The sequence below is a fragment of the Octopus bimaculoides genome, chromosome 19, assembly GCF_046866305.1.
Source record: "Octopus bimaculoides isolate indiv1 chromosome 19, ASM4686630v1, whole genome shotgun sequence".
NCBI classification, from domain to species: Eukaryota; Metazoa; Mollusca; class Cephalopoda; order Octopoda; family Octopodidae; genus Octopus; species Octopus bimaculoides.
Genome location: NC_142946.1, coordinates 21,620,270 through 21,631,479, shown reverse-complemented (window position 1 = coordinate 21,631,479; position 11,210 = coordinate 21,620,270). Strand labels below are relative to the sequence as shown.

Below are 11,210 nucleotides of genomic sequence, written 5' to 3'. Positions count from 1 at the left end.
ACTTAATTTAGAAGCAAATCTACTCCTCATTTCGAGCATTCAACGACAATGTGAGTTTTCAAAGACAGTTGCTCCCATAAATTCTAAAATAAAAATTTAGGATTTCTCTGTGTTTACTTATCCTGTTTTCCATATTTTTTCTCGTTGTTTGCGTATGTCACTCCTTTTCCCTCGTTTGTTTATGTATTTCAGGTTAGTAGGTGGGGGCGCGATGGCCCAGTGGTTAGGGCAGCGGACACGCGGTTTCGATTCCCAGACCGGGCATTGTGTGTGTTTATTGAGCGAAAACACCTAAAGCTCCAGGAAGCTCCGGCAGGGGGTGGGGTGGCGACCCCTGTTGTACTCTTTCGCCCCAGCTTTCTCTCACTCTTTCTTCCTGTTTCTTGAGTAAGGCTGCGATGGACTGGCGTCCCGTCCAGCGGGGTGGGGTGGGGTGGGGGGTACACATACGCCATAGAAACCAGGAAACCGGGCCCATGAGCCTGGCTAGGCTTTGAAAGGGCGCACCATCATCATATATATATTAGCTGCTGAAATTTATTGACTGCCGCAGCGCGCCAAAGTGAAGACATTTGAAAAATACACCCAAATATAATTTGTAGAACTTTATACATGCTCTATTTCGGTTGAGCGTTTTGTATCTAGTTCTGGAAATTGTGTTTTGTAAGCAACGGACTACGCTGACGATCTTGCAGATATTTGCGTATTTACATACGTAAATATTAACAAGTGAAATCATGGTACGTAGGTAATCGTTTTTTATTTCGTATATTTTCATTTGTCTTGCTCATTTTTACATTTTGGCGTTTTTTTCTTGAAATTTTTCTTGAGAACAAACTCTTCGTGGAAATGGCAATTTGACATCTATATTTAGCATATTAGCTGTCCACTATAGTGGTCATTCCTCTTAATTTTGTATATATATATATATATATATATATATATATATATATATATATATATATATATATATATAAACATACTAGACTACCCATGACCCGTTGGATCACCTTTAAACTCTGAGTTTCCCAGCAACGGAGTTTTGTTTCGTTTTTTTTTCTTTTCCGTGTTATTTTGCATGCTTTCAACGAATGTGACATCGAAATCATGCGTAAACGGCTCCTTTCCCCAGAAAAGGAAAGATTTCGCTGCTATTTCTTGCACGCCCTGCTACTACGTAACAGGCATTTCGGGTCCTTTATCGCAAATAGATGTCACTTGGTAGCAGGGCGTGCTAGAAATAGCAGCCAATTCTTTGCGGGTGAGATACTTTGAATGCATTCGAAAAAAACCTATGGAAAAAAAATATTTCACGCCGAGGTTATGAACGGGTCTTTTATGAAATATTTACCATATTTTTAAAGTCATTTGCACTTGAAAATATTTGTTAAATATGCCAAAAAAATTTTTTAATGGTATTTACTTGAAAATAATTTAAAACAAGAGCACTCAGAGAGCACAAACCTCCGCCAAAGCAACACCAGCATGCTCTCAACAATTAGCCTGAGATGGCTTTTAAAATGAGAATATGTGGAATAAACTCGATTGCTCTCACAAACGAGAATACTAAAAATGAACCCAACCGCTCTTAAAAATTAATTGAAAAAACAGGAAAAGATAGTCCAGAATCCTTGTCCAGCTGCGGATCGATCCCAAAATCTAATCATTTCGAGACAGTCACGAGGCCAAACATCCCTGAAAGTTTCATCCGAATCCATCTAACGGTTTTGAGATATCTTGTCCACGGACAAACAAAGAAACATGCAAACACGACTGAAAACAGTACCTCCGCCTTCGCTAAGGCGGAGGTAAAAACATTGAAATATTGTCTGTTTAAAGAAAGCTAAAATATAAACACCTACTGTACAAACAACTTACATTTTTGAAATCCCATTCTCTTAAGAATATTTCTAAATGATTAATGTACTGTGTTTAACAGAAGCGAAAATAGAAACATTTACTGTAAAAAAAAAAAATCGTATTTTTTCGTTGTCAAGTCACAGTGTCTAATCAAAAGATAAGAGTTTCTTTTCAGGATTAAGATTATTTTCGGACTATTTTCCCATTATGCACCGTTTTGGATATTCATACCCCGAAAACCTTTAATATCCCCCAAACTACTTGTTCGATTTACGCAAAACTTATTTTATTCCGTTCGTATTAACATTTCAGGGCATACTTAATTCATAGTATTTTCCCATTAGGCGCCAGTTTGGCTGGGTAACATTGCAGGCAAGCAAGATTCAAGGTGACTTTTATTGTTTTATATATATATATATATATATATATATATATATATATATATATATATATATATATATATATATATATATGTATATATATATATATATATATATATATATATATACATATACATATACATATACATATACATATATATATATATATATATATATATATATATATATATATATATATATATATATATATATATATATACATATACATATACATATACATATACATATACATATATATATATATATATATATATATATATATATATATATATATATATATATATATATATATATATATATATATATATATATATATATATATATATATAGGCGCAAGTGTAGCTGTGTGGTAAGAAGCTTGCTTTCCAACCACACAGTACCAGGTTCAGTCCCACTACGTGGTACCTTGGGTAAGTGTCTTCTACTAAGCCTCGGACTGACCAAAACCTCGTGAGTAGATTTGGCAGATGGAAACTAAAAGAAGCCAGTCGCACGCACACACACACGCACACGCACACACACACTTATGTATGTGTATGTTTCTTTGTGTCTGTGTTCGTCCTCCCACTAACGCTTGACAACTGACCTTGGTGTGTTTACCGTAAATTAGCTGTTTGGCAAAAGAGACCGATAGAATAAGTACTAGCTTAGAAAGAATAAGTCTTGGCGTATTTTCTTCGACTAGAAAGCCCTTTATGGCGGTTATATGGCATTGCAATATCAAATAATCTTAGTTTGTGCATAATAAACATCAGTTTTCGAGTTCAATTTTCAAAGTCAAAGATGGCTTTAGTATTATGCTAAACGTGACTTGCTGTCAACCATTGTTTTCTTTGTAGGAAAAGTGCTGTTGAAATGTTAAATGAAATTTGGCGATCGAGGATCGAATCCACGCCATGCCTGCATGAAGCCACTACAATCATATGAATTCCCGTGTATTGAAAAGAGAAATTCGCAAAAAGTTTCTGTAAATTCTCCAAATTAAAAAGTTATGAAGAATTATATGAAGTGCTTAAACGAGAATTTCGCCACAAAGCCTAGACACGAAGACATGGTCTTCCACAGATTAATTTGTACAGTAACAGATTTTGGGGATCTTTATGGTTTGACGGGCAACATTTTTTTATGTAGTGTTTTTGGTACCGAAACACTTTCAAACTTCGAATACGTGTATATTTTGTGTTATACAACAGATAAAAAATTTTGTATTCGAAGTTATTTCATGTAAAAAATTGTCGTATTTCGGTAATTTCAACCAATCACTGACGTCTATTGAGGTGAAAACAATTACGCCGTGGAATGTAAACAACGGTGTCAGGGGATCTTTTCCCTTGAATAAAATTAGTGCCGTTGTTTGTCAACAAAAACTATCCGTTGTCAACAACAACTATCAGTGGTATATATTTCGTTTGTCACTGTTATTTATGACATCGTTCGTGCGTTTGTACTGGTTTTAGCTTTAGGGTTTTAGGGTTAGGGTTCGGGTTTTAGAGTTAGGGTTAGTTTTAGGATTACAGTTAGGGTTATGATTATTTTTGCCATAACCTTAACCCTAACCCTATAACTCATAACCCTAACCCTAACCCCAACCTAACTCTAAAACCCGAACCCTAAACCCTTACTAGGGAATAATGATATAATTAAACAGGGAATAACACACTTGACACCGAACAGCACTAACTGTATTCAACTGAATAGACGTCAGTGATTGGTTGAAATTACAGAAATACGACAACTTTAACATGAAATAACTTATTAAGAAGTAATTTTTGTTAAGAAGGCTAAGAGAAAAAGATGTTTTATATGACACATTCTACCAGTATCCCAAGTTTGAAAGTGTTTCGTTAAGAAAACAAGTGTTGCCCGTCAAACCATAAAGATCCGATTTTGGTGCTATTTTTTTGTAAGGGGAATTCCATTTGTAAAACTGAAAGCACAAGGGGAATTCCATTTGTGCTTTAAGTGGTACAAGGGGAATTCCATTCGTAAAACTCCAAGTATTTTCATAAGTTGTCTCCCATGCTTCAGCTAGAGTTGTGTTTTTCACTGCATAAAATACAGAATGTCCATAAAATTATCTTTACTATTTGAGAAAAACAAGAAACAAAAAATTGTGTGCAACCAATGGAACCCACACGAAAGTGTTCTGATGGTCCTAATAAAAGATAATTTGCTTGTGTTACTCTTTTTCTTTCTGAAATTTTCAAATAGTAAAGGTAAGTCATGGACACCCTGTCCTTACGAAGTTGAATGATAAGAGCCTCGAATATCAAGAGTTGATTTCTCTGGAAATAATATATTAATGTATCTAATAATTTCGAAATGAAAAGGGGGTATTTTTTGGTTATCTCATCCCCATTTTAAAAAATTGCCATTAAAAATTGGGTTATCACCCCACTAAAAAATTGAGTTTATGTGGCGACAAAAGACTGGATTAAAAGGGTTAGATCCTTTTGATTCAGTACTTCAACATGTTGACGTTTGGCCTTCACAAAAGGCATGGTATAATTTGTTATAAAAATGTTATCAGATTCATTAAGATGTTTAATTTTTTCAGTTTTTAAGTTTATTAATTTTTTCAGCTTCGTGTGATATTATGAGATTCAATACGATGTTTTATCTTTTCACTTTTCATGTTTATTAATTTTTTCCATTTTTTTTTTTGAGGGTTAAACAATTTTTTTAGTTGAGAGAAATAACCAAAAGTACCGATATTTCTCATAAAACCCTATGTTTTAATGGGAGTGAGATAACCAAAAAGTACTGAAAAGGGTTCGAGTAAAATTGAGTAACACTTTGGCACAAACGAAGAAACTATTAGAACAATTAAAAGATAGAAAGAAAATAATTCAGTGATACTATGCTTTAAATAACTTTAAAATACATCAGACGTACGTGGTAACATTAGGTTACATAGGCTGGTATATATATATATATATATATATATATATATATATATATATATTATATACACACACACCGTTTTAAAATTTTAATTTATGTGATGGTATAGCTATTATTCTTTTTCTAGACAGTATCATAATTTTAGTATCTTATTAGTCTTATATATTTTCACCTAGAATTTTAATTCTTTTACTAAATCTAAAATTATTTCAATTCATCGTATTTTATTTCTTGATGAATATTCCTGTCATATATTTCTTTTAGCGCTAATTAGCTTTACTTTTTGTCTTACAATGATCATTATGCTAATAATAATAATAACAACGCAAACACTGGTTCAATATCACTTCGTTATTGTTAGCGAATCGGTTAAATATCAAAACAAATAAGTAATCAATCGTTTGTTTATATCTTAATAGTGTTCATATTTAGTTGTATATAAGACAATGTCAGTTGAATTTTCAGGGAGAAAGATTAGTTTGAAATATAGATCGTTATACTTGGGGATGGTAATTCGTTTGCTAATTCATATTCATTTTACACACACAGACACATACACAAATAGTCATTTTCTGTTTGTATATTTCGTATATGCATGTTTGTGCGTGAATAAATAGGGCACTTGTATTCCTTTTGATAAAGAATAGTAGGGAATACTGTTGTGTCTGGGGAGAATCATTCTCTTTTAGTGCCTTATAATTTAACACTAACCTGTAAAATTTCCACTTATTCCCTTCTTTATTTTTCTAAAAGTTTCGTTGCGTCTTGCAACCTTTTCAATAGTTTTAACTATTAAAAGTTTGCAAGACGCAACGAGAATTTTAGAAAAATAAAGGAAATAAGGCACTAAAAGAGAATGACTCTCCCCAGACACAACAGTGTATGCTTCAACACACGAACTCACTTAAAGAATCTTGAAAACCAAATCCCAAAACGAAATAGTAGGAATAGGTTTAGTTAAACACCTTAAAAAGAAACCAAATCAAGATTGGAATCATATTAACAGTTATAAAAAATAATTAGTTTAAAATGTTACATTTATCTAAACATTTTAGGTCTAGGAATTATATATAAAAGCACATGCATTTTGTATTTGTATACATATATTTACATAAAACTTTAGTGTGTATATTAAAGTAAACGGTACATTTAGTTCTTGGACTGAAACTTTAGTTCTTTAATCAATGTCGACATAATTTGAGGCATTTGTTTATTGCCATTGTATTCCGAATTATCCGAACTTTGGAAGCCTAAAGAGGCAACATAGTTAGAGACAGCGGTTAAAAGTTTCATGATTTCATACTCGTTGCCATATTTCATTAAAATTTTACTTAGAGCTTGCATAAACCACGAGCCTCCTTCTTTATTTCCGAAAGAAGGATATTCATTACACGATGAATAAACAACCAACATATCTGCCATAACTGGAATTTTGGGTGCCCTTTCTCGATTCCTTAATAAATCAGCATCAGTTTTTTCGATCCCAAAATCAATCTTACTTCCACGAGATGCTTGAACAAAGAATAATTTAGGTACTCCTGTTAAAGATGGACAACAACCGGGTCTCAAATAAGAAAGCAATTTGTCTAGTTTAACAACATCGTCGTATCCATAGATAAGATCGTCTGAGTCACCGTGACTTAGTATTGCACAAATAAAGCAATCAAGATCAGGATGAGAATTTTTTTTTCCAAACTGTTTCAAAGCGCCACACATTTCTTCAGCTGTTGCATCTGTATAAAGATTGATATCATCTTTATGGAATCCAAGTTTAATTAATGCCTTTTTAAAATCTTCTGCATCTTTTGATGAGCCGAGTCGAGTTTTAAGTTCCGAGTGTTGGAAATTTTCATTGTTGAAGATGTAAGCGACACCTCGCTTTTTATGCGTCATGTCATATTTATTGAAACATTTCATTAAATCCTCCCCAGTTGATTGATGAAAACGATCATCTGTTGTGTATTCACTTACACATTGAGCATCCGTAGTAGTCATTATATCAAAGATGACCTGAATCAGTTTCCTGGTATGATATATCAAAGAGTAAAGTTATACTTTTGTATTACAGAATCACTTGGAACAATTACCTCTTATTTGTTAATGGGGTAGATTCGAAAACCCTTGGAAAGTGGTTAGTGTCTGTATTGCTAAGAAATAATCAAACGACGAATCAACACGATAACTCAGTGTATCTATGCATTTCCCACATCAAGGGAGATGACTGTTACGTTTTAAATAAGTTTTTGGAAATTCTCGAAATCCGATTTATTCACTCAGTATGCAAAAATGTGCAGATACACGAAACAAGCGACTTTCTAACAGTCGCTCTTTCTTTAGAGTCATTCCAACCGAAACCATCCTTTTTTTTTAAAGCGTTCAAATCATGACCATCCCTTATTAAAAAAAAATGTTCTAATTGTGGCTATCCCGTTTTTCCCACGCTTTCTATTTATAACCATCACTATAGTTTTTGAAGCTAAAAGATCACTCGTAGAACACTCTGCCATTCTTCTTTTATTAAAGAAAACACTTGATAATGTAGTTCGAGGTACTTGGAAAAATTAAAGAAGATAAAAATAAAATGCGTTTCATCATCGGCCAAGGGAATTACAATTAACCTGGCACTAAGCAATTACAACGAGCGATATATTCGTGTGTGTGTGTGTGTGTGTGTGTGTGTGTGTGTGTGTGTGTGTGTGTGTGTGTGTGTGTGTGTGTGTGCGTGCAAAATATTGTTGCCCATTATGCAAGAAATGACAGCTACATTCCTCGTCAATTTGCAGATCTTGTTATAAATCTCCAGAGAATATTTGAAAATAAAACAATATTTTGAATAAAATATCGAAAAGCGAAGATGGACGTTTGTGAGTGGAATGTCTTTGATCACAAATCTGCTGGATCAGAAATGAATCAGGTTAAATATTTATAAGCACCAGCTACAGAATCATCACAACAAAAACGGAATCTTCTGTGCGTGATCAGATAGATGAGTCCTTTACATATATAGCAATGAAATCATCATCAATACGCCTTGAGGTTACGATATCCTACACTAGGCATCTATCTATCTATCTATCTATCTATCTAGCTATTATAACTGCGTTCCACCCATGGCACTACTGGTGATATCATCAAATTTAGAATTTAGCCACAGATGATATGAACAGTAGTGACATCTAACTTCAAATCTCAGTGTTTGAATGTTTCATTTATATATATATATATATATATATATATATATATATATATATATAGAGAGAGAGAGAGAGAGAGAGAGAGAGAGATACATACATACAGGTACAGTGTTTTGTGGGGGGGGGGGGGGGTGAAGGAAAGGAAAGGGAAGAAGAAAAACGTTTGAGAGGGAAGGCGTGACTTTTGTATCAGTGTGACCTGACTTGTTTGGTCTTTGTTTTGTTTTTTCCCACTTAGTGACTTTTTGGGTGGGAAAGAAAAGGAATTTTTGTATTCAAACGTTCAAAGTTTTTAATTGGAAAACCAGGTGTTGTTTTTGATTTTCTCCAGTAAGAATCATAGTTACATTCAAGGTCTTATCTTTAATTCTTTTGCATTTATTAATGTAAGGGGGAGAGAATGGTTGCATGGATGTGGATAAATTTTTCGATCCACAGTAACACAATGACTACCAGTAACTTTTCTAATACTAGTTTAATAACAATAACATCCAAACTCTCTCATTATACATCGTAATGCTATTTCAATAACATTTAAAGACTCAACATTTGTAACTCTATTTCAGTTACACAAAGCACAATAAACATTCAAACGCTCTCAATCAGAAATAAAGTTTATTCGTAAAAATCTCAACAGATTTCGTCATTTTCTTCTATGTACAGCTGTTGACCTAATCCCAAGATTAGCAGCCATATACAGTTCGTAGCAGCCACATTTTGATTCAATACCAATACAGCGATTTCTTTTGGTTGTGGCTGTAGATCCCCAAAAAATTTTCTTGTGTTTTCTATTTTGAGTTTTAAGTAATTTTAGGTTTACAATCAAAGAAGTAATGCCATTGTTGTGTTTATTTAATTAAATATCAAGTTCCAATTCCATCGAGGTTGACTTCACCTTTCATAACTCCCTTGAATATACCACCGAGATCTTGTATATATAGCATAGAAATCAAGATGTATAATTTATTTAAAATAGTTTTCTTGGGGCATAACTGCAGATATGTGTTCCGTACCTTGATAAAAAAAGTTTTTTAATGATTTTCTTTAAAATATATAGTTTTTAATGAAATTTTCACGAGATATCGGAATTTATTGCGAAAAATGTTTCGGGTAAGGGATGGAAATCAGGTTTTTGGGTAGTTCTTATAGGCGCAGACGTGTTTGTGTGATAAGTCTTTTTTTCCCCCCCAACCACGTGCTTCCTCGTGAGTGGATTTGGTTGATTGAAAGAAGCTCGTCATGCATACACACACACACACACACACATATATATATATATGGGAGAATTTACGAAAAAAACAACAGACGAAGACAGGTGGTGTAAACAACAAATGGATGTATTAGTTTAATGCTCGGGAATAGAGAAAGTCTTTGACGTTTCGAGCCTACGCTCTTCAACTGAAAGTAACACGGAAAGAAACAAGGAGAAAAAAATATAAATGTAGTGGTCAGCGATCTATCATGATATATATATATCCAGAGCTGGGTACCGTTAATCGAAAAGTTAACTTCGTTAATCGTTAATCCGTTAATTCTTTGAAAATGTAACGGAAGTTAAAGTTAATTTTTATTGAAAAAAGGCACAACTAGCGTTTAATACCCCCACAAACTTTGTTGCCTCATAACTTCCAGAATTTTGGAAACTTCTTAAGGAAACTTACACCAAATAATCGCTTATATCCTGTGAAGATTTGTTGGAAAAACTTTTCGATGGGTTGAAGAGAGGGATTTTGCAAAATTCACAGGGCCCGACATTTCCCCCCTCATAACATTCTGGAAAATAGGTATTTTCTAATGAAATTTTATACAAATGCCTTTCAAACGGTGTAGATTAGAATTACAGAGAAATTTATGGAAGGGGGTGGGGTGAAAAGTTTCGGATCAGACGGCCCACATAAGTGAGAATTTCTCCGTTTTGACGGGGTTTTTTTCCCAGTGTTTTTCACCAAACTCTTCAGAATAATGAGAGGCACCTTTTGACGAAAAAAAGAAAAGAATTTTGAAAATTTATTTTGTTTCACTCCTCACCCCAACAATCCCAGTCCAAAACGATTTCAGCCACTTTTTTTTATCACTACGCACTTAAAACTCACGTTTAAAAAAAAAATGTTAATAATTCCAGAGGAAAATGTGTGATTTAAGGAAGATATGGTTGTTGTTTCTAGCACATCCCAAAACCCCCTCCATATTTCTTTCCCACTCACACATCTATTGATATTTTTCAATATTTTTCTCCCCATAAACAAATTTTATGGAATGATGATGTCAAAGTAACATACGTATAGTCCTAACCGATCGAAGCCGTGTTATGTGTGTGTGTAAGAAAAAAAACCCACCTAAAAACATCTTTAGTGTTCATATTAATCTGTCAAATGTAATGCTTATTTGTTCACGTTATTTTGAATTATTCAGGTTCAAGAGGGGTGTCCAAAATATTTGCTTGCAACTTAGCAAATTTTTTTACATACAGATTTGACATTTTATCAGTGGGTGCTTTATATACCTCTGGTTTTTAGTTATGTAACTTTAGCTGATCTTGCTGAGTAAATTTAACTTTTATGGGCAGGTAAATTTAACTAACAGGTGTAAAAGCAACAACATTATGGATAAACAATAAAATTGAAATTCTTAATGCATCTTACCTGCTTTATTTGTTACAAAAATTATCCCAGGTGGCAACCAACAAAAATTTTGCCACTTTTCAAGATGAGGTACATTAATTTGAATTAATAAAAATACAGGTATATTAGGCTCAAGATTTTATTCTTTTGGTAAATATTTCGTACCTCGGTGTGGAATAATTTTTTTCCACAGTTTTTTTCGGAGGCATTCAAAGTATCTGACATCCAAA

At 33.4% G+C, this 11,210-nt stretch overlaps 1 protein-coding gene and 1 long non-coding RNA gene across 2 annotated transcripts in view; one reads left to right on the top strand and one right to left on the bottom strand.

Moving 5' to 3' along the window:
• LOC149131781 (uncharacterized) overlaps positions 1-4,742 on the top strand; it is a 40,963-nt gene extending 36,221 nt beyond the window's left edge. The window contains exon 3 of the long non-coding RNA XR_016245189.1: positions 3,101-4,742. This is a non-coding gene — a long non-coding RNA (uncharacterized LOC149131781). The remainder of the gene's footprint in view (positions 1-3,100) is intronic.
• Positions 4,743-5,497: 755 nt separating this feature from the next.
• On the bottom strand, positions 5,498-7,851 carry LOC106872946 (caspase-7). Its single transcript, XM_014920125.3, has one exon. The coding sequence runs from the start codon at positions 7,158-7,160 to the stop codon at positions 6,315-6,317; it is 846 nt and encodes a 281-aa protein (XP_014775611.1). The 5' UTR covers positions 7,161-7,851; the 3' UTR covers positions 5,498-6,314.
• Between the last annotated feature and the right edge of the window lie 3,359 nt (positions 7,852-11,210).

Bases quoted from the DNA above. Each gene is read 5' to 3' on its own strand.
- LOC106872946 (XM_014920125.3), bottom strand. From the start codon at position 7,160: ATGACTACTACGGATGCTCAATGTGTAAGTGAATACACAACAGATGAT.